The sequence below is a fragment of the Doryrhamphus excisus genome, chromosome 1 (assembly GCF_030265055.1).
Source record: "Doryrhamphus excisus isolate RoL2022-K1 chromosome 1, RoL_Dexc_1.0, whole genome shotgun sequence".
In the NCBI taxonomy this organism is placed as follows: Eukaryota; Metazoa; Chordata; class Actinopteri; order Syngnathiformes; family Syngnathidae; genus Doryrhamphus; species Doryrhamphus excisus.
In genome coordinates this window covers 35290220-35314883 of record NC_080466.1, presented here as the reverse complement: position 1 = coordinate 35314883, position 24664 = coordinate 35290220, and the positions used below count along the sequence as shown (strand labels likewise).

At 41.3% G+C, this 24664-nt stretch overlaps 1 protein-coding gene across 4 annotated transcripts in view; it reads left to right on the top strand.

The window, feature by feature from the left end:
- pde1cb (phosphodiesterase 1C, calmodulin-dependent b) overlaps nt 1-24664 on the top strand; it is a 104150-nt gene that overhangs the window by 63737 nt on the left and 15749 nt on the right. For all 4 annotated transcript variants that reach the window (XM_058065233.1, XM_058065234.1, XM_058065235.1 and 1 more), the window contains 7 exons: nt 12558-12671; nt 14378-14560; nt 15807-15873; nt 15997-16113; nt 17410-17550; nt 21723-21823; nt 23397-23525. In XM_058065233.1, the coding sequence (XP_057921216.1) occupies nt 12558-12671; nt 14378-14560; nt 15807-15873; nt 15997-16113; nt 17410-17550; nt 21723-21823; nt 23397-23525 (852 nt within the window). The remainder of the gene's footprint in view (nt 1-12557; nt 12672-14377; nt 14561-15806; nt 15874-15996; nt 16114-17409; nt 17551-21722; nt 21824-23396; nt 23526-24664) is intronic.

Below are 24664 nucleotides of genomic sequence, written 5' to 3'. Positions count from 1 at the left end.
CAGGCCACTGAACTCAGCTGATTACACGATGCTCTTTGTAACTTCCACCATTTATTCCCCTAATTTGACCGTCTGCTGCATTTGAACGCTCTCAAGTGAGGTCAAGGTATATTTCTGGATTATTGTATGTTATCTTGGTGCTTTTTTTTTTTTGGATAACCTACTTCATGCTATCTATGCAGTGACTCCTCCTATATGAACTTTCAGGTCAATGGGGTGCAATAGGATCGTCACCATGTGGTGTATTTGTCTGAAAAAGTACAAATAGCACAGGGGTGACAAATATTCACCACACTGAAGTAGTATTTTACACAAAGTATCAGTATCGTATTGGTATCGCAAATACCGGCCTGAATTTTACTCAGTATCAGGTCATCACACAACTGTGATGAATGCGTACTGCTACAGTATAATTCAACCAATAACACACTTGACTAAAAATATAATAATCATTAACACAAAGGTGTCCAAAGTGCGGCTTGTTTTTTTATTGGCCCTTATTGTCATATTAAAGAATATTTGGTTATTTGGTCAAATTCTAAAACCAGTTGCACTGCTCTCACAGCTTTCACATGCGCCTCCATTTTTGTCTCTTGTCACCGCTCCTCACCTTGCCCTCCCGACTACAATGGGAACCTCTCAGTTTTTACTAAACAAGCCAAAACACAATGGCAGACAATCCATGTTTTCCACCTCCAATGCAAAGAAACAGATTAATTAATTGATTAATTTCTACCACTTATCCTCACGAGGGTTGCGGGGGATGCTGGAGCCTATCCCAGCTGTCTTCTGGCGAGAGGCGGGGTACACCCTGGACTGGGTGCCAGCCAATCACAGGGCACATATAGAATTGAACGCATGCACGGGGAGAACATGCAAACTCCACACAGAGATGGCCGAGGGTGGAATTGAACTCGGGTCTCCTAGCTGTGATGTCTGCGAGTTAACCACTCACCACCGATAACGCACTATTTAGGACTAAAATTAATTATTAAATTGGAATTAGTTCTGGGGAGGCATGGCGGTCGAGTGGTTAGCGCGCAGACCTCACAGCTAGGAAACCAGGGTTCAATTCCACCCTCGGCCATCTCTGTGTGGAGTTTGCATGTTCTCCCTGTGCATGCGTGGGTTTTCTCCGGGTACTCCGTTTTCCTCCCACACTCCAAAAACATGCTAGGTTAATTGGCCACTCCAAATTGTCCATAGGTATGAATGTGAGTGTGAATGGTTGTTTGTCTATATGTGCCCTGTGATTGGCTGGCCACCAGTCCAGGGTGTACCCCGCCTCTTGCCCGAAGACAGCTGGGATAGGCTCCAGCACCCCCGCGACCCTCATGAGGAAAAAGCGGTAGAAAATGAATCAATGAATGAATTTATTCCGCTTTACTTTGTCTTTTAGCGGATGTTTTCTGTGGTATGTTTTTTCCCAGAAACCAAATGGTATCCGCTGATGTTTTTCTTGTATTTTTGGGGGGTTTAATCAAATGTAATTTGAGCCATTTGTAGTCTTGTTGCCATTGTTGCCATAGATGCTGGATACGCAGCCAGAAATGCTGCTTTTTTTCACATGTAGCTTGTAAAATAAGATGCAGTGCTAGCATGACGCTAAAAGCCCATATGGCAGATGAACCAACCTTTTAAAACGATGACTTGGCTACTTGGTAAATCAAACACCCACCCTCTGCTGTCGGCGGCAAACACCGCATTGCTTTCACTGACGCTTACAAGAGGCAAGAATTTGCCCAAGTTCATTTCCTTCTTTTCACTCCAGTTTAGCATCTGGAGCTAAGCAGATGTGTATTTGCTTGAGTGTTTCAGCGTTTTTAGAGTGGGACAACGACGTCTTATTGCATTTCCTAAAATCTGGGGACATTGCTGAAATCTAACCAGTACGACGCCTCCTTTTTTCCCATAAACTACATGACAAATGAAGGAGAAGGTCAGGCTCATACCTAAATGTCCTCTAACCAAATCAGTTTTTCTCGTAAGAAATAACGCCAATCCAATGAATCTGTTCCAGACATCCAAAAAAACACAAGATTTAATTATTTAATCATTTAATCATTTAATCATTTAATCATTTAATCATTTTATCATTTTATCATTTTATCATTTTATCATTTTATTATTATGGTTAGCACGCAGACCTCACAGCTAGGAGACCAGGGTTCAATTCCACCCTCGGCCATCGCTGTGTGGTATGAATGTGAGTGTGAATGGTTGTTTGTCTGTATGTGCCCTGTGATTGGCTGGCCACCAGTCCAGGGTGTACCCCGCCTCTCGCCCAAAGACAGCTGGGATAGGCTACAACATCCCCCACGACCCTCGTGAGGAAAAAGCGGTAGAAAATGAATGAATTAATGAATAATTATTTTATTATTTTATTATTTTATTATTTTATTATTTTATTATTTTATTATTTTATTATTTTATTATTTTATTATTTTATTATTTTATTATTTTATTATTTTATTATTTTATTATTTTATTATTTTATTTATGCTTCACAATTATAGTTTTCCATGCAAAAAACAAATGGAAATGCATATATCGATAAATCAACATGAAGGGCAATGAGATAAACACGGACAACACCTTTGTGGTGTTTTGCTATGAGTTATTGCTTGAATTCATTAATGTGGAAAAAAAATTACTTTCTGTATACTAAATATCCCATGTTGTGATGTTACGACATATTACAGCTTATGGACTATTACGGTAATTTTATCCTCATTGACGACATTAGACAAAAACACGCTGCGGCATCGAGATCAACACGAACACTACCTTTGCTATGAGTTATTTCTTGAATTATTTCCCGCCTTCTTTGTCAAAATGGTGGCAACTTTAAGTTGCATAGAGTAAAACAGGTGACGATGCTGGAGGGTAATGACCTTCGGTTTCGGTTTCCATGCTAGCGTGATGCTAGCGTGATGTTACGAACACATTAATAACCCGACAAGATGTGTGGTATATTGTACACTGTTGGCTAACCAAGGGTCCACTGTATAAGTTCATACAGCAGAACCTTGGTTAGCGTCATTAAGGTCCAACTCTAACCAAAAACTACTCTAATGCAATCATTATAAGGTTATAAAATAAGGTTACCTTTATTCAACCTTCATTGAAGATGTGCTTGTAGCCAAAGAAACGATATGGCAACATGTGACACCACCTTCTTGTTTTGCCATATGTTATTTCTTGAGCTCAATAGTGTTTCTCACGTCAGGTCTCTGCTTTTCTTTTGATCAGGGCTGCAAAATAACCCAAAATGGAGCCAAAGAAAGCTGCAAGTGCCAGCATTTTGATAAAGAAGGTGAGGAATACTATTGAATTCAAGAAACAACTCATAAGAAAGGTGGTGTTTGTGTTGATCTCACTGTCACAGCGTGGTTTTTCATGTTTTTGTCTCACATCGTCAATGAGGGTAAAATTACGGTCATTTACAGACTATTGAACACATTGGTATGCAAGCTGCACACATCAAATTTATTAATTCATTCATTTTCTACCGCTTTTCTTCACGAGGGTCGCGGGGGTGCTGGAGCCTATCCCAGCTGTCTTTGGGCGAGAGGCGGGGTACACCCTGGACTGGTGGCCAGCCAATCACAGGGCACATATAGACAAACAACCATTCACACTCACATTCATACCTATGGACAATTTGGAGTCGCTAATTAACCTAGCATGTTTTTGGAATGTGGGAGGAAACCGGAGTACCTGGAGAAAACCCACGCATGCAACGGGGAGAACATGCAAACTCCACACAGACATGGCCGAGGGTGGAATTGAACCCAGGTCTGCGCGCTAACCACTCGACCGCCGGTCTATAAGCTGTCACATGTCGTAACATGTGATATTTAGTACACAGAAAGATGTTCTTTTTTTTAGACAATCAATTCAAGAAATAACTCACCGGCGACATTGGATCTCCTGACACCACTCAATGCTGTCAAGATCCACTGGCAGACCTGAGCTAAAGCCACTGGATTTATCATCTTCAACCTGAAAGCGCATCACATTCACCTCTCCATGCATTCTCCATAATGAACAAGTGAGCCGCATCAGTATCCACGTATACATGGACCCAAATAGTCCAATTGCATTCGGTTTATTTGCACAAACGGAAAGAATTGAACCTTTGTATACACCAAGTGCCAATCCGAATGAATATATAATCGGATTCCCGGGGGTGGAATATTCCTTTCCCCAATCCCATTGAGGTATCTTGTATCGGCTCAAACGGAAAGTTGTTCTTCGTGGTGTTTTTCTTCCTCTGTTGTTTATTGGCGGTTGGCGAGCAGCTTTCGTGTGCATTAGCGCCATTTGTGGAACAGAATCTAAACCCTTCTATACGCCATTCACAAGTCCACTTTTATTGAATTTTTTTTTTTTTTTTAAATATATATCTATATGACCAGTCCAGGGTGTACCCTGCCTCTCGCCCGAAGACAGCTGGGATAGGCTCCAGCACCCCCGCGACCCTCATGAGGAAAAAGCGGTAGAAAATGAATGAATGAATGAATGAATATATCTATATAATACATGTCCCGAATTTAATTATAAAATATTAGCAAGATTGAATTTGATCTTTTCCTGTTTAAATTTATCCCGGGTGCGTTCTTTCAGCACATGCTCAGATATGACGTAACACGCAGCTCCAGATGTTCTTCAGTTTTAAAAATGGAGGCCAGCAATCGGTACTGGACTGCTGCGGAAAGTTTGTTTTTGATCCAAACTAAATTTCAAGACTGGACGAACGAAAAACTGGCAATACGGAGTTATTCCAACAAGTCAAAGAAAAACTCGAAGAAATCGGTATCACGTGATGTTGGTGTTTACGCTTTACTGCGCATGCCCCATTGACTATTCTGTTTGGTTATAGCGGCGCATGTAAACAAGAGATTGGAATATTCGTTTCCATGGATACCATTGTTTTTGGAAAGGTCATTCGGAGGACTCATGACGAGTTTCCATTCGGAAAGTGAAAAACTAGCCAAATACCATAGTAAGTGTCAATATAGTGATATATATAGCACATCATGACTGGTTCAAATGCCGTTGACAGATTAAATTACATTTCTTTTGCTGGTAGGGAATCAGGAATTCCAACCACTTGTGTCTAATGGTGGCGTTGTTGGAATTGTAAACGAATGTAGCTTTGCTACCAAGTAAACAGAGGAGCAGAGCTTGGAGGAGGGCTTATCTAGCTTACAGACACGCCCATATAAGGAAGTCTGCCAATGTGTGACATCACAAAGGTGTACTTTTGCCACGCCTTTTGAAACAGAGTGTTTTGAGCCATCCCAAACGTCTTTCAGGGCTCACTTCCAAATGCCCAAACCTCATTATCTGAAACTTTGGTATGGTTTAACACCAGAATACAACATTCTAACTACATTTATAGGTCAGAAAAGTGGAAAAAGCATAATAGGTCCACTTTATAAAGGAATCTGTTATAAGATGACCAAATCATAATGGATGATGATGGAAACGCTGCTGTTCATCCAATACAAAATGGATACAATATGCGAGTATTTCATGCATAGTCAATATTTCTTTTGATTGAGACTTTGACATGAGTGGGCTGCATTCAGCCAACCACTGATCTTTTTTAAGGATTCTTCCCCCCCCCCCACTCGCCAGACTTGTCACATCTGTCATCAACAGCCTCCCACGGGATAGGCTTTGTTTAGAACCGATATCGGAAATGTTCAAGGAGTCACCGCCATTTTTCCACAAAGCGTGCTTGCCTGCACACAAAAGAAGGTAATGTCATTTGATTATCAACAATCATTTAGTCTGCTCCACTGCAGATGCTCGCCCCCCCCAAAAAAAATGAAGTGTGGGTGTCGCTTTATAAGTTCTATTTACATAACGATAAGCTCGAAAAAGCAGTAGAAAATGAATGAATAGGATAAATATGATCACACACCAACTTTCGATTGGAGTTGTTGCTTCCTGCCATCTATCTTGTCTCGGATGAAGACGCTCGGGAAGTTTCTGGTGATATTGATGAGGCGGCCGCAGGCACCAATCATGCGGCTGGACTCAGACATGGTCTTTTTACGGTCTTATCGGTGGGAAAAGCTGTGTGTGTTCCTCGAGCGCATGCTAAAAATCCGCTGGTGATTACATTGACCCCAGGCTATTGATTATGCACCGTCGAGGCGAGAATGTCATTTGACCGATTTCTGCATCCCGCCGCTGCGTTGGTTGACTTTGGCTGCCCATTATGCCCCCCGCCCCCTTTCTTCCTGCTGTGTTGAAAATACTCTTATCACGACTGAAAATGACTTTTTTATGATGAGCAGGGACAAATACATCACTTTTTTTTTTTGCCAAAGAACATTTTTACTCCATCTGTTCCAGCCTGCTGTTTGAATTTGTATTTATCTTTGTTTTGAATACATTAAAAAAAGTAGAAATTAAATCATAAATTCTTTATTGCACTACCAGGTACAGTCATGATAGTATGTAATGACTTTTTACGTCACGTACCCCTTCAGACATTTCACCTGAAGCCATGTACCCCCTACTCCTTCACACTTAAAAAAACATAAACCTTAAAAAAATGTGAAATATTGAAGCTGATTCATTTGTTCATTCATTTTATAGTGATTCCGTGTGAGCACATGCGCACTGATGAATAGATAAATTATTATCCTAGATGGCTGCACGGTGGTCCGAGTGGTTAGCGCTCAGGCCACACAGCTACGAGACCCGAATTCAATTCCACCCTCGGCCATCTCTGTGTGGAGTTTGCATGTTCTCCCCGTGCATGCGTGGGTTTTCTCCGGGTACTCCGGTTTCCTCCCACATTCCAAAAACATGCTAGGTTAATTAGCCACTCCAAATTGTCCATAGCTATGAATGTGAGTGTGAATGGTTGTTTGTCTATATGTGCCCTGTGATTGGCTGGCCACCAGTCCAGGGTGTACCCCGCCTCTCGCTCGAAGACAGCTGGGATAGGCTCCAGCACCCCCCGCGACCCTCGTGAGGATAATCGGTACCTCGTACTTTGGTATGTGACAAAAAAATAAAACATAAATAAAATAAACTATATTTGGAAAGCAGGAAGTGAACAAATGTAACAGTTAGTGATTGTAAAAGTACCAGATGGAGGGGTAGGATTTAATAAGCTTTGCTTCTTCCTACTCCTTTTGGACATGTGGAACTGTGAACTGATTATGGGATGCACTCAATTGTAGTCTGATGCATGTTCAAATGAAATAAAACCAGTACCATTACCACTCACATTCATACCTATGGACAATTTGGAGTGACCAATTAGCATGTTTTTGGAATGTGGGAGGAAACCGGAGTACCCGGAGAAAACCCACGCATGCACGGGGAGAACATGCAAACTCCACACAGAGATGGCCGAGGGTGGAATTGAACCCTGGTCTCCTAGCTGTGAGGTCTGTGCGCTAACCACTCGACTGCCGTCATTGCAGTTATGTTGACATAAATACGTCCCTCTAGAAAAGATTATGACAAAAGCATAATCATAAAGCACATACGTACCCCCAGGTTTTGAATGCTGATTTTTGTGGAAGGGGATTTGTTTTTCTTCCTGTTCCTGCATATTAGCAAGGAGGCTCTGTGGCACGCAGCTGCTCTTAATAACCACCATTAGTGCAGTCAAATTACATGAGCACTGATTCTGCCTTTCATGCAATCACTTCCTTATGACCCTTAAAATAGCCAGCCCACGACGTAGGAATTGGCGGCAGTGAGCAGAGAGGAGATGTATCGCTTATTAGTTGGGGTGTAATGGAACGGCGTCGTCACGGTTTGGTGCGTACCTTTGTTTTAACGGGGACTTCCACTTTTCTGACCTATAAATGTAGTTAGAATGTTGGGTTATGGTTATCTATACTGTATATTAAAAAATAAAATAAAATAAAATTAAATAAAAAATAATAAATTTAAAAAATGAAAAAAAAAAATTGAAAATAAATAAATAAAAGAATGTTGTATTCTGGTGTTAAACCATGCCACAGTTACAGATAATGAGGTTTGCACATTTGGAAGTGAGCCCTGAAAGAAGTTTGGGATGGCTCAAAACGCTCGGTTTCAGAGGGCGTTACAAAACTGTTCCTTTGTGATGTCACAGAGGAGCGGGCTTGTTTATATGGGCGTGGCTGTAGGCGCGATACACTCTCTGCCCTCCCCCAAGCTCTGCTTCTCTGTTTACGACGCAAGCTCTGGCAGAAGTTATTTTTAATTAATATTAAAAATACTTTCATTTTGTCAACGACATTTCACACGGGACCGTGAAATATCTGCTGAAGCCAGAAGCAGTGCGCTCTCGCCGGGAAAGGTGCATAAATTTTGGACACGCTGTGCGTCCACACGTCGCCTCCACGTCCTGCTTCTGAGGCCCTGACAAAGTGTGTCTGACAGTGAGTCCTCCTCCTTGGGCAGACGACGTTGGAGGAGCACCAGATGCCTACTTTTTGAGTTGATACACGGTAACTCAGGGGTCTCCATCCAGTTTGTAGTTAGGAAGCACTTTGGGCATGTGGCCAATCACAGTGGAGTGACCGTGCCCAGAGGCGGGCCATGGGTGGAATGAATTAAGACCATTTTGTCGGAAAGCACAAATCCAAGGAAATACAACTGAAATAGGTGCAGATTCTGGAAGATCTAGACCAGAGGTCTCAAACTCGATTTACCTGGGGGCCACTGGAGCTAGGGTCTGGGCAAGGCTGGGCCGCATCAGGTTTTCCAAAAAGAAACAAACGCATTTATTAAAAACAGAAAAATATACAAACTTTTTCAGTGCTTTGGTTCCAATTTTCGACAATAGAAGCTCTGATAAAACATTCCACTGTTCTCAAATATCTTAATTTGTATTTTTCTGCACAAAATAAGATGAAAAATAAATAAACAAATCAAGAATAAAGAAAATCAATCAGTATTAAATAAATATAATAATAATAATAAAACGGCAAATAATTAAAAATTAAGAAACCACATATAGTTAGTGAGTAGACAAATTATTTTTTTCAGATTAAAATGAACAAAGCATTATTAGAGCCCTGTAGACATGACAAAACACGACTATAGTCACATTTATACTCTTTTTATTTACAACATATTGCGCAACTGCAGGGTCTTGAGACACATGCTAACTCGCAAACTAGAGAGCTAGCGACCTAAACGGTAGCCTTCAAGTTATTTCCTTTAAACTTAAATAGCCAAAAACTTACCACTTCCACACGGATAGGGAGGATAACTATTAACAGTTATTTAACCTTTAACATGAACATTAATCAAACGTAATAATTTTTTCTGGGTACATGATACCATACAGCATCCATATCAAACTTTACATTAAACTTTCATATCAAGGCGGGGGCCTCAAACTAGTGTCCTGCGGGCCACATTTGGCCCGCGGGCCGCGTGTTTGAGACCCCTAATCTAGACAGTTATGTGTAGATTGTTGGGTGTGGCTGGGGTCCACAACTCAAAAGGGTCGAAAAATGAGCCTAATAGGCCCCCTTTAAGATTAGTACGCCTTGGTATCATACCAGGAAATCCAATAAGGAATACTACATGTATCATTCCACTTCAGTTATTAGCATTAGCATTGTAGATATACAGTATCTGTACAATGGCAGCTTTTAAAGCAAGCTGGGTTGGTTTTACCGTTATTCGCTATTGACTCGTTAAATTATTCAGAGAAAGAGTTATGGGAAGGAAACATAGGCTAATAAGCTAAATGCCACCAGTCACAACAATTCTGATAAAACTGCTTGTTTGTCCGAATCTCATCTAGCGTCTTTGTCGACTGCCGTTGTCATCATACAACCCCCCCCCCCCCCCCCCCCCCCACACACACACACGTTTTTTCCCCCCTGTCTTATCAGTCCGAGGTTGGACATGATGGATTTGTGAGATTATAAAGCAGAATTCCCAGGAGTGTGTGTTCTCTCACAAGGTTAATTTGTTGACCCTTTTGTGCGGGTAAAACTATAAAGAGATAACAATGAGCCGCCAGGCAGGGTCGGCATTGGCGGTCAAGCTGCTGTTTTATTTAACTACTCGTTATCGCAGAGCAAGACGGCGTGTCGGTCAAGTCTTGAGGTAGAAAATTGCTAGTGTTTATAGGGATGTCCACATACACTTTTTTTGTTTTCCGATCCGATTAGATGTTTTTTTTTAGTCCTGCTGATCCGATCCGGTACAGATTACTTTATTTTTATTTTTAATGATAATGAGCTTTTTTTTTTTACAAACATCATTTTGTGGAATTGATTATGTTTATGAACATAACTCTTCAAAGCATTAAAACTAATGTAACAAAAGTATTGCATAAATTACACAGCATGTGAGTCAGGTGGCTAATGCAGCTTATCTTCACGAGGGTTGCGGGGGGTGCTGGAGCCTATCCCAGCTGTCTTCGGGCGAGAGGCGGGGTCTCTCACCCTGGACTGGTGGCCAGCCAATCACAGGGCACATATAGACAAACAACCATTCACACTCACATTCATACCTATGGACAATTTGGAGTCGCTAATTAACCTAGCATGTTTTTGAAATGTGGGAGGAAACATGCAAACTCCACACAGAGATGGCCGAGGGTGGAATTGAACCCTGGTCTCCTAGCTGTGAGGTCTAACCACTCGGCCGCCGTGCAGCCAACATTCTTGAACAATTTGATCAATTTGTGGCGTGATTTAGAATATATCATATATCATATCTATAGTTATCATACTTATATATTGTAATTTATTGACGGTCTGTATTATTAACCAGCGTTTAGAGCTCCCCGCAACATGACAAAGCAGTCCGGGCACAGTGAGGGGTAACTACCGCTGTACCTACTGTTGTAGACTGTTATCCAACGTCCAAAGTGAAACTAACTTCACCTGATACGACATCGGACTGGGGTATCCCTAATCTTTTGAAGCATTCCTTTCATCTACTGTCTGTGAATATTGGCCTCTATCGGTTGTTGTCACACACACACACAAAATGTAGCCTGACAGATGATTCTAAAGGATTGCCGTACACAGGAGCCTTTAATTAAGGGAAACAATATTGCCACTGTCAGGGAATCAATGAGAGCCTCTTTTGTCTCCCACCTATCTGCTAAATAATTCAATACCATGCAAAGCCCGGATGGTGGGCATTCACAGTCAACAAACACATGACCTCGAGTGCAGCAGGTGGTATCCTGCAAGAGGTCAGAGTACACAAAATACAAATGATTATTTTTTTAACTCATTCATTAGTATTAGATGTAAAATGCCAGTGCAGTTTTATTTTGACCATGCATACAAGTTACGGTATATTTGAATACATCACATGTTACAATTCACAGTTCCACATGTCCACAAAGGTACATAAGAAGTAGCAAAACATTCATTCATTTTCTATCGCTTTTCCTCATGAGATTTGCGGGGGTGCTGGAGCCTATCCCAGCTGTCTTTGGGCGAGAGGCGGGGTACACCCTGGACTGGTGGCCAGCCAATCACAGGGCACATAAAGACAAACAACCATTCACACTCACATTCATACCTATGGACAATTTGGAGTCACCAATTAACCTAGCATGTTTTTGGAATGTGGGAGGAAACCGGAGTACCCGGAGAAAACCCATGCATGCACGGGGAGAACATGCAAACTCCACACAGAGATGGCCGAGGGTGGAATTGAACCCTGGTCTCCTAGCTGTGAGGTCTGCGTGCTAACCACTGGACCACCGTGCCGCCGTGGCAAAACACATTTAATCATATTAATCCTAAATGTATAATAATTAGTGCTGAAAAGTTAGTACAAAATATAAAATATGACATTTGGTACCTTCCTATTCGGTGGACCTAGTACTCTATGCTCGGCCCAGAAACCTACGCTCACAACATGCTTCATCTTTTGACTATAGGAAGACGTATGCGGGCTCTTTTCTAGCGCGTACTTCCTGCGGTGGCTATTGTCTCATCAATGTAATGTAATGGAGGCTGAGTGACACCACGTCAAGATGGCAGTAAACTAGTCAGTCTTTGTATTTGATATAGACAAAGGGCACTACGTCCTACATGCAAACGCTCAAAGCACCGTATGAACAGTTTTCCGAATTCCCATTTCCTATTTTCTAAACCCAGCATGCATAACATCACTGCCCTCCATAGGCCACCACTGTACACCAAAAATATGCAACATTTGCAAAAAAAATGCATTTGTTTTGTCTCAACTACAAAACATCATGAATATTTTTAAAGTAGTGAGGGATGACTTTCTAGGGAAGGGTACTTTTTTTCAGCTGTGCTGTAATAACACCCGCTTACTTGTAGGCATACAGGGACTGCAGATAAGCCCGGACGTCTGTATTAGGTATTGTTGTCAGGAATAAACAATCTGGTTCTCATGCTATGATTTGGTTCTTTAAAATTCCCTTATCCTGTATTCGAAACCCACTTAGAGTCCTCAGGAGGAGGATTTCTACATCACGAGGCACTGTAGTAGACGTGATTCAGAAAAGGGTCATCATAGGTAAATCATATGAAGTAATCCCATTTGTGAAGTGGCTGTTATCTTTGTTTTAGATTAAGATGTCTGGTCAAACAGCTGGAGAGAGGAGAGGCTTCCCTGGCTGACCTCAAGAAGAACTTGGAGTATGCGGCTTCTGTGTTGGAGTCGGTCTACATCGAGGAGACCAGGTGAGATTTCATTCACCATGATACTTGATGTGGGATGCTTAATTTTTGATTATTTTTTTATGTGAGGTATACAAAGGGTTTGACTAAAAATTATAAAGAAAAAAGATACTTGGTGCAAACTTTGGTGCAGTTCACTTAGCATTAACATGGAACCAAAGGCAGCATTTGCGAGGTATTGAGACTCAAGACTGGATTATTGTACCAGCGTCTTCATTGGGTTCCCTGCAAAGCAGCGCCTCCTATTGGCAACAGGATAAATTTTGTGATCTACATCAGCTCTTTTCTGGCAGGAGATTCATCAGATGAACATCAAGGTCACAAGGTCACTGACTGACAGACTGATGAAGCCTATTGATGGACCATGATGCGGGAAAAGCGCATGTGGTGGGCGTGGCATGGCGGTGAATGTTCAGGCCTCGTCATTGACCATCAAAGGGTCATAATTCGCCCGCAGAAGGTCGCATGTGGTTGAAAACTTATACGGGAGGTCAGAATCCCGGCCTGAGCGCCCTGGTGGGGCTTCCATATGAAACCAATCCAAATTGACTCACTAGCGCCACCTAGAAGTTTTTAAATAATTATCCCTCACCACCCGTTGCACGGATCGTCATGATTTTCGGGGGAGACATCACTCATGATAGGATGCACAAAAAAGTCTCAAGAACCCATGTTCAAAAACCAACAGGAAGTCGGACATTTTTGGATGGCGGCGACGATTTGGGGGCAAAAGTAGGGGTCGTATCTCGACAAACTCCTCCTAGGGGGTTTGACCAAATTAACCCAATGTCGCATCAACAGACACTAGATGGATGGGCGATGTTAAATTGCGAAGGATTTTGGGCCGCGCCATAGGATGTGGGCGTGGCACGTCGCCAAACTTTGATGTTTGGATTCTGGCGTTGCCTTGAACGCAATGTACATCAAGGTCAATACACAGTATAACTGACAGACTGATGAAGTCAATTGATGGACCATGTGGTATTACAGTACATTCAAAACAGGTCTGCCTAGTCCAAATGTCCTAATGAAGGTCAGGAAATGTCAACACAACACCCCCCACCCTAAAATCACTACCTTGGATCTTTTTTTCTCATCACAGATTGAATACAGACCCCTTCTGTTCACTCGTAATTCCCACACAGGTACCAACAACAAGAAGTACTCAGTCCCCAAACAAATCAGTAGGTTCCTTACACCAGGCGCCGTACCACCAAGGTTGCTACCATAGCATTCACACTCACTGTACCATCAGAGCAAACGCAGCAGAATGACACATATGAGGTTGGGACAGTGTATGTCAACCGATTATTGCGGTTCCGCAGTCCGAGATTATGGAATTATGTAAACCTCTCGTCATCTGGATCCAAGTAGATTAGGGCTGGCGATGGCACGAGCACCCCAGAATGGAGGAGGGATGAACAATCCAATGATGAATTATGGCCGCGATACGGGCGCTGTCTCGTTGCTATCCCAGCTTGGATTTGGTTCAAAGGGGCGGTGGTGGCTTTGCCAGCACATGTCAACAAGAAGAATTATGTCACACAATTGGATTTGAAGAGCACATAGTGGTGTTTTGAAGAAAACGGGGTTGCTTCGGGCGTTACGTAAGATGTGGTGATGTTTGATGGACAGCGCACTAGGATTTGGCCGTTGATCCGCTGTCAGACTGTTATCTATTTTACCCCATTTTACCTCTCCTCTTTCAGGCGCTTGGTGGACACGGAGGATGAGCTCAGTGACATACAGTCGGAGTCAGTACCCTCGGAGGTGCGCGACTGGCTGGCCTCCACCTTCACTCGGCAGATGGGCTTGATGCTGCGTCGCAATGAGGAGAAACCTCGCTTCCGCAGCATTGTCCATGCCGTACAGGCTGGAATATTTGTTGAAAGGTAAATAATAAAAATAAGAATAATATGCTACAAAGCTTTATGCTTATTACATTGTATTTTCACAACATTCGCTTATCCACACGAGGGTCGCGGGGGTGCTGCTGGAGCCTATCCCAGCTGTCTTCGGGCAAGAGGCGGGGTACACCCTGGACTGGCTTGCCCGCCAGTCACAGGGCACATATAAACAAACAACCATTCACACTCACATTCATACCTATGGACAATTTGGAGTTGCTAATTAACCGAGCATGTTTTCTGAGCATCAAACGTGGGAAATATTTATCATTTGCTCCACAATCTGTGTGCTACAGACATATGAGCTGTAAGTTTCATCTTTTTTTTTCCTTCAGGCTAACCTAGCAAGACGCTGCTGTTAAAATGTGAGCGTATTGTTAGCGCTGTAGCTCAGATAGCTACTGTATGCTAGTGTCGCGAACAGAGCATAATTTATGAATATATTTTGAAAACATCTGATAAAGTGAAGCTGAGAGGACTGTACTATATTTGTAAAAAGTCATAATAGGCCATATTTAACCATGACAGAGCATCATTTATGAATATATTTTGAAAACATCTGATAAAGTGAAGCTGAGAAGACTGTACTATATTTGTAAAAAGTCATAATAGGCCATATTTCACCATGACAGAGCATCATTTATGAATATATTTAGAAAACATCTGATAGAGTGAAGCTGGGAGGACTGTACTATATTTGTAAAAAGTCATAATAGGCCATATTTAACCATGACAGAGCATCATTTATGAATATATTTTGAAAACATCTGATAAAGTGAAGCTGAGAAGACTGTAGTATATTTGTAAAAAGTCATAATGGGCCATATTTCACCATGACAGAGCATCATTTATGAATATATTTTGAAAACATCTGATAGAGTGAAGCAGGGAGGACTGTACTATATTTGTAAAAAGTCTATGAAGTACTCGATGACGCTTGGTGTAGACACATTATCAGCGACAAACACAGCTCATTAACATTAAAGCTACAGACACACCAAATGGTGAAATGCTAGAATGGGGGATGTAACAACAAAAATCCAGATCCTTCATTCGTCATCCTCGTCATCTTTAGTCACGGTCACGTTTGTTCGAGTGTTGTTGTGTAGATTTGCAGCTTAACGAGCAATCAACCCAAGCTGTGGTTTCGGGCCACTTTGGTGTTTATGCTCAGTGTTTTTTTTTGTTTTTTTTTTATGTGTGTTTGATGTGTTTTATCTCATCCAAACAGGATGTACCGGCGCACCTCTAATTTGGTGGGACTCAGCTACCCGCCTTCCGTTATATCTGTGCTGAAGGTATGAACACATGCCCCTCCAATGCAACTACATCACAGGACTTAGGGAGTGCACCCCCACCACAATTTCTGTGAAAAAGGAACACATGATAATTTGAACTCCTTTTTCTTTTCCCCCACACAGAATGTTGACAAGTGGTCATTTGATGTCTTCGCTTTAAATGAAGTCAGCAGCGAACATTCACTTAAGTTTATTTTCTACGAGTTGCTCACCAGATATGACCTCATCAGCCGCTTCAAGGTAAAGATTATTATCTATTTTGGTCATTTCTATGGAAAAAAAACAAGGTTTTGCTGTTGTTATGTATGAAGGAGGTCGGATATACTGCATTAGATCTGCTGAGGACATGACTAATGATGGGGGGGGGGGGGGGGCAATATGAACGGGCCATCACAGCCCAAATGATGCACAATCCATCTTGCCGCAGCAGGCTCACTTGCTGCAGGGGATGTCTATCATAGGATGTACAACTGGTGGCCTGCGGCCCTTATCTGTCCCGTGAATGATACCGTACTGATACCACATAGGTCAAAACATTGTAGCAAGTACTGCAACTGATTTATAAAAAATACACAGAGCACTTCGGTCATACAGAGGATCTTTGACAAGCGGTTTTGCAGTACATCTTCAAATAACCAAGTGCTCTGTCATATAGAGAGGATCTTTGAGTATTTTTTTTGGAGTAGATCCTTAAAAACAGCAGAGCATTACTTCTAGAAAATTTTTGACTGGCATTTTTGTCATAGTTCCTTAAAAACAGCCGAGTGCTTCTGTCATATAGATATTTTTTATTGATTTTCCAAAAAATTTTATTGATTTTTTTTTTTTACAAAAAAAATCTCTGACAAATTTCATCTGCTTCTGTCATATAGACAATCCGTGATCCAGTGGCGTCATTAGGCCTATTTTAGGGGGTCTTCATTCCCCCTAAAATGTTCTTAAGCCCCCCTAAATAATTTGATATTTTTTTATTGATTTTTAAACAATTATTATTGATTTTTTTTAACAAAAAAAAAATCTCTGACAAATTTCATCTGCTTCTGTCATATAGACAAGCCTTGATCCAGTGGTGTCATTAGGCCTATTTTAGGCGGTCTTCATTCCCCCTAAAATGTTCTTAAGCCCCCCTAAATAATTTGATATTTTTTATTGATTTTTCAAAATTTTTATTGATTTTTTTAACAAAAAAAATCTCTGACAAATTTCATATAATAGGGCAAAAGCAGGCTAATAAGAAAGCCAATAGGCAGGCTAATACTAGCCTACTACTACTAGTAGTAGTAGTAATAATCAGAAGAAGAATAATGAAGAATAATGATGTTAGTAATAATAATAGGCTAATTAATAATATAATAATGATTATTATATAATTGATAATAATATTATATAATTGATGGTTGCAAAGCTTGAGCAGCAGTTTTGCAATGTAGATTGTGTTTACTTGTGTAAATTTAATGGTGGCCTAAAACAATTGAGTATCTCTACTAAATCTGTCCAAAAGTGGGAACGTTATGTTATTTTGACTTTTCTTACCAGATCCCAATTTCTGCCGTGGTGTCGTTTGTGGAGGCTCTGGAAGTGGGATACAGCAAGCATAAAAACCCGTACCACAACCTGATACATGCTGCTGATGTCACGCAGACTGTTCATTACTTGTTACTCAAGACTGGCATGGTGGTGAGTAAACCATCACACACACCTGACCATTTAATTTCTACTTTCATTTTCCCACTACAATAATCCCTCGTTTATCACGGTTCATTGGTTTGACCACATTAAATGAATTTCCGCAATAAAGTGAATACATTAAATATTTTCATAGCAATATTTTCATACAAGCCTGCACGGTAGTCGAGTGGTTAGCACTCAGGCCTCACAACAAGGTGACTCAAGTTCAATTCCACCCTCTGCCATCTCTGCATGTTCTCCCTGTGCATGTGTGGGTTTTCTCCGGGTACTCCGGTTTCCTCCCACATTCCAAAAACATGCTAGGTTAATTAGCGACTCCAAATTGTCCATAGGTATGAATGTGAGTGTGAATGGTTGTTTGTCTATATGTGCCCTGTGATAGGCTGGTGACCAGTCTAACCCTTGTGAGGATAAGCGGTAGAAAATTAATGAATTTTCATACAAAACCTGTTTTAACAGCCCTTATAGCCCCTAAAGAAATAACACCATAATAAACACTTTTATTATTTGTTTACATCGCATTTCTCAGAGAGCCCTGCAGAGACGTAACAGATGGCTAGCACTTGCATAGCAAGCTGCCGAGCTAACTCGTTACCAGTTCCAATTGACTTCTTTTAAACTTAGTGTTTCAAACAGAGTGGTGAAGGAAACAAAAACCACTTCCACATGGAATGAGAGGAGAACCTTTTTGTCCTCTCCATCTCAGCCATGGCATGTCGGCTCGTTCCTGCCATCTCCATGTAGTGTGAAGATGATGTCGTCTAATGTCATGTCTCAAAACATTACTGATGTTACTGAAGTGACCACTACGCTACATATAACTTGTTTTTCAACATTTTTTAGGCCATAGTATACTACGAAAGAGCGATCATTTTGCGTTTTAGTGAATATTTGAAAATATTGAGTCATTACTGTACTTTTTGAAGTCATGTCATGATGTAGCTGTTCTTCATGAAATAACCCCCCCCCCCCAGCACACAAAACAACCTCAAGTCTCCTTGGGGTGTATGCTGGTGTATACTCTATTCCAGCCAGCCAGCCAGCCAGCCCTGCTCCCACTGTTTTTATTTCATCACCTTAATAAGGTGGCCATGACAGCTGTCCACATGCCGCCTTTTCCCTGGAGAGGAAAGAACATTACTGCTGGAGCCTTGCTTCTCCTGGGAGAGCCGCCGAAGAGCATTTATCATTCCGCACGCCCTCCAGACGCCATTAAATCAACAATCAACAGGTCATTCATAAAGCAAGGCCTTCACAAGGAAATATACCAGAAGGGGGGGGGGATCGGCCATCTTGTTGTTAATGACCTCTACACCTCCATGTTGGTTAGTGAAAGATATCGATCAGGCTCCATAAAACCCCCTTTACATACATGAGTGCACTCCGATGAACATGGCGCTCACACCAAAGTACCCACTAGCAGCTGTGTGTGTAGCCGTGTGTGTGCGCAACGTGAACACACGGATTGAAGGTTAATAAAAGCTCATGCATGAACGGTCAAGTTTCTTTTCACTACTCATTTCATACACAGGGTTACAGTGTGCAACGCACACGCAAAATAATATAATAATATAAATACAGTGGAAATAATGTATGTAAAATGTATTCCTGATTAGTTATTTTTTTGCATGTCGGTCACACTTAAATATTTAAATATTAGTCAATGGCCCTGTGTGAAAAAGTGATTGCCCCTTGAAGCTAATAACTGGTTGGGCCACTTCAGCAGCAACAACTGCAATCAAGCATTTGCGATAACTTGCAATGAGTCTCTTACGGCGCTGTGGAGGAAATTTTGGCCCACTCATCTTTGCAGAATTGTTGTCATTCAGCCACAAAGGAGGCTTTTCCAGCATGAAGCTTTTTTAAGGTCATGACTTTGACTAGGACTTTTGTTTTTCTTCAGCCAATCAGAGGTGGACTTGCTGGTGTGTTTTGGATCATTGTCCTACTGCAGAACCCAAGTTGGTTTCAGTTTTGAGGCCGGACATTGTCCTAGCAGAATCCATGGGTCCATTTATCATAGGAAGTCTTCAAGGTCCTGAAACAACAAAACAGTACCAGACCATCTCACTACCACCACCATATTTTACTGTTGGTTTGATGTTCTTTTTATGTAATGCAGCGTTACTTTTACAGTTACTTTTCGATGTAATGGGACACGCACCTGCCAAAAAAGTTTTGTCTTGTCAGACCACAGAGTATTTTCCCAAAGGTCTTGGGGATCATCTAGGAATTTTCTGGCCTTATTATTCTTTTGGTGGAGTCATGAACGGACTTTAACTGAAGCAAGTGAGGCCTACCGTTTGTTGGATGTTGCTGTGGGGTCTTTAGTGAACAGTAACAACTGCAATCAAGCATTTGCAATAACTTGCAATGAGTCTCTTACAGCGCTGTGGAGGAATTTCGGACATTGTCCTTCAGGATTTTTTGGTAGACAGCAGAATTCATGCTTCCATTTATCAGAGAAAGTCTTCCAGGTCCTGAAACAACCAAACAGTACCAGACCATCTCACTGCCACCACCATATTTTACTGTTGGTATGATGTTTTTTTTATGTAATGCGGCGTTGCTTTTACAGTTACTTTTCGATGTCATGGGACACACACCTGCCAAAAAGTTCAAGTTTTGTCTTGTCAGACCACAGAGTATTTGGATGTTGCTGTGGGGTCCTTTGTGACCTCTTAGATGAGTCATCCGCTCTTGGAGTAATTTTGCTTGGCTTGCCATTCCTGGGAAGGTTCACCGTAGTTACATATTTTGTGGATAACGACTCTCACTGTGGTTTGCTGGAGTCCCAAAGCTTTAGAAATGACTTTATCAGATTGATAGATCTCAGTTATGTTTTGGCATTTTTGTTTTTAATCATAAAAGGTTTAATTTAATATGTTGTCGTTGACTAATGTTTAAATTAGTTGAATGATCTGAAACATTTGCGTGTGACAAACTTGCAAATCAGGAAGGCTTTTTCACCACTGTATGTATTAGTTAAAGAACACATACAATTATTATAAGAGATGTATTTTTTAAGAGTACAATGGAACCTTGTCAGTAATTCGTTCCAGGTGGGCAGATTCAAATTGAAACATACGATTACTGAATACAATTTACAATACCGTCGTTTTTCAGCCTGATGTCTACATATTTAGACTACACCGATCTATAAGCCGTAGGTGTCCATACGATATTTAGTACGCAGAAAGTTGTTCCACAGTGCGTGTAATACGGTTGGTTAAACTGTAGTCTACCAAAAAAAGTCATTCATTGCTGTTCTTGTCCTCCCGGACAGAAACCACTAAAGTCATCTTCTTCACTGTCAGATCCGAACAGCTCCACAATTCCCTTGCCCAGGATCTCTCCATTTTTGTCGGCGCTCCTAGCACCACCCCAACCCTGTGCTGTCTTTTGTAACATTTTACTTTTCACTTTGTTGCATTTTATTGATGTAAACAATCGTGTGTTTTTTTGACGGCTCAGTAAAGCAGAATACTGTACACAAAAGCTAAGCACATTCATGTTTACCGTTTTCTTCCCTGTACCTAAAATGAACTAAACCGTGATTATGGTGTACTATTACACCATACTAATATTTCCATATTGTATACTAATCTTTTCTCGGAAAAATACCACTGCAATTTCCGGTCAAGCCTTGTTCATTTCTGTGTTTAAGCCACAAGCCTCATTTGAAAAATATTTCCATCCATTTCCATTCGTGTTTGCATATTAGTAGGATAAAAGATTTTAACCTGACCAAAAAAAAAATGAACGATGTGTATTTTTATCTTGTGACAACCTCTCAGCTCCTTATGAAATTAAAATTATATTTATAATAAAGATGTATTTATATTTAGCAACTGAGAGGAAAAAAAGGGAATGTTCAGAAATGTGACTTCTTGTTTCTTCTTTTTGCTTCCCCACCCTTATGTGTTTCCATTCACCCTCATGTGTCTCCATGGTGTCTCCTCCACATCTTGATGGTGGAACCTTCCTGTTTTCCATTCACTGGCTTCCCATTTCTTATCCTGTAATTCCTGTCCATTATTTTTCCTTTCTCATTCACGCCTGCCCTTTCCATTGTTGCATGACGCTCCCTTTTCATGTCCTTTCTCCACCATCACACACCCCACTTGTTCTTCTCGACTGTATGTGCCCCCTCGTCGCAGCACTGGTTAAGTGAGCTGGAGATCTTTGCCATGATCTTTGCGGCGGCCGTGCACGACTATGAGCACACGGGGACCACAAACAACTTCCACATTCAGACAAGGTAATGGATCATAAAATCAAAAGTGCTCTGAGATGGATGCCCCTCATAAACACTGCAGGGCCTATGAATGTGTGCAGAAACAAATGGAGAAAATGGAGCTCCTAAGCTTGTAAAACAGAGTGTCAGGTCAACTTCATCCCCGTTCTGAGTCGTTGGTGTTTATGGAGAACCGTGATATGGACAGATACGAATTTTATAGGAGGCGTAAACGCCTTTTGACTTGTTTGCTCAAGCACAGCACACTTCTTGTAGTTCCCCCTGCCGGTTATTAACGATACCCGCCACCTCCAGCAACCAAGACATGTCGTATAATTGAAGAGATTCTTCCTCTCCGCAGTTATTAATGATTACCACCACTTGTCCAAATACAACAGGACGATTCAAAATAATCCACAAAGTCTTCATCTCACTGTTCTTAATGATTACCACCACTTGTACAATAGAAATATAATACAATAACTCGAAATAATCCACAAAGTCTTCATCTCACTGTTATTAATGATTACCACCACTTGTCCAAATACAATAGGACGATTCAAAATAATCCACAAAGTCTTCATCTCACCGTTATTAATGATTACCACCACTTGTACAATAGAAATACTATACAATAACTCGAAATAATCCACAATGTCTTCATCTCACTGTTACTAATGATTACCACCACTTGTACTATAGAAATACAATACAATAACCAGTGTGAGCTTCCTCATGCACAAACGCGTGCACGGGGAAACAACAAGAACATGTTATATAATTAAAGAGATTCTTCCTTCCACCGGTTATTATGGTAATGGTAATGTAATGGTAATGGTTTAATTTCATTTGAACATGCATCAGATTACAATTGAGTGCATCCCATAATCAGTTCACAGTTCCACATGTCCAAAAGGAGTAGGAAGAAGCAAAGCTTATTAAATCCTACCCCTCCATCTGGTACTTTTACAAGCATAACTGTTACATTTGTTCACTTCCTGCTTTCCCAATATAGTTTAAGTTTTTTTTATTTTTATTTATTTTATTTTTGTCACATACCGAAGTAGGAGGTGATATGAGCATCCAATGACATAATGTGTACCATAGTAAGTGTCAATATAGTGATATATATAGCACATCATGACTGGTTCAAGACTCTTCATCCTTGTATTAATGATTAATCTTGCACAGAAGAAATAATGACAGGATGATCTGAAATAATCCACAAAGTCAAAGCCCACGGTGATCTCAATCTAAGCTGTGTCGTATATTCCTCTATTCCTCTATTAATGAATGGAGTAATGATAACCACCACCTTACGTAACAGAAATAAAAACAGAACAACTTGAAATAAGAAAAAAGTCAAAGCCCACTGTGACCTCACGCAGGCCCCAACACAAAAAAAGGCCTATTGATTCCCGCATGTCAACATGTGAAAGCTGCCTAATGAGTACGTATTGACACGCTAACTTTTTTAGCCCCAGGGAACCTCACTCCATTCATTTTCTCCCAGCCACAGTGTTGCAATAGTGACAGGGAAAAAGGACTGTCTTTTACTGGCATTCTGCAAGTAGTTATTTGCTTTGCCTCCTCCCAGGTCGGACACAGCCATCCTGTATAACGACCGCTCCGTCTTGGAGAGCCACCATGTGAGCGCAGCCTACCGCCTGCTGCAGGACGACGACGAGATGAACATCCTCTACAACCTCTCCAAGGATGACTGGAGGTCAGAATGATGGATGCCGGGATGACAAGAGCACAGTGCCAGCAAAGTGAAATAAAATATTGTATTTTGTTGACAATAAGTCACATTTGTAGCATGAAGAGGGAAAAAAAACAATTTAAGTTGCACTGGACTATAAATGACGTTTGGATGGAGAAGTTTTTTTAGAAATCTTCATAGCGCCGCTCCTAACAACATTAAAGTACAAGAAAATAAAACAAGGGAGAGGCCAACCAGAACACAAACTGAAATAAGTATATGAATACAATATAAACATACCTAAAATAAATATGTGACATGACTGGTTTCCTCCCACATTCCAAAAACATTCTAGGTTTATTGGCGACTCCAAATTGTCCATAGGTATAAATGTGGGTGGGAATGGTTGTTTGTCTATACGTATGTGCCCTATTGGAGGGGGTGTACCCCGCCTCTATACCCCCACAATCGTAATAAGGATAAGCGGTATCTACAATCTGCACACTATTTATCCACACTATTTATCCAACACTAAATACCACATTTCTTGATCCACACAGGTATTATCATTATTGCACATTACTTACAGACATAGCCTCCAAGTAGAAGCATATTAGACTTCCTGTGACCACCGGAAGTGGGCGTAACCGTCAAAAAACGGCCGTATCTTCGGAATCGAAAGTCGTACAGAGTCGTGGGTGGTCTCAATTGAAAGCTCGTGGCCGAATTAGTATAGGCGGAAGTTGGTTAGGGGTTAGGGTTAGAATATAGGGTATGGAGTGACGGAGGTTTTGATAGCTGCTATCATATCGAAATAACTTGAGAACGGTATGTCCTATCAAGATGAAACCAAGGCCCGCCCCCTCCATAAGTGGCCACCAGCTTTCGTTTGGGACCATTCCCAACTTCCTGTGACTGCCGGAAGTGGGTGTAACCGTCAAAAAACGGCCGTATATCTTCGGAACCAAAAGTCGTACAGAGTCGTGGGTGGTCTAAATCGAAAGCTTGTGGCCGAATTAGTGTAGGCGGAAGTTGGTTCGGGTTAGGGGTTAGATTTTAGGGTTAGGGTATAGGAGTGACAGAGGTTTTGATAGCTGCTATCATATCGAAATAACTTGAGAACGGTATGTCCTATCAAGATAGAACGAAGGCCCGCCCCCCCC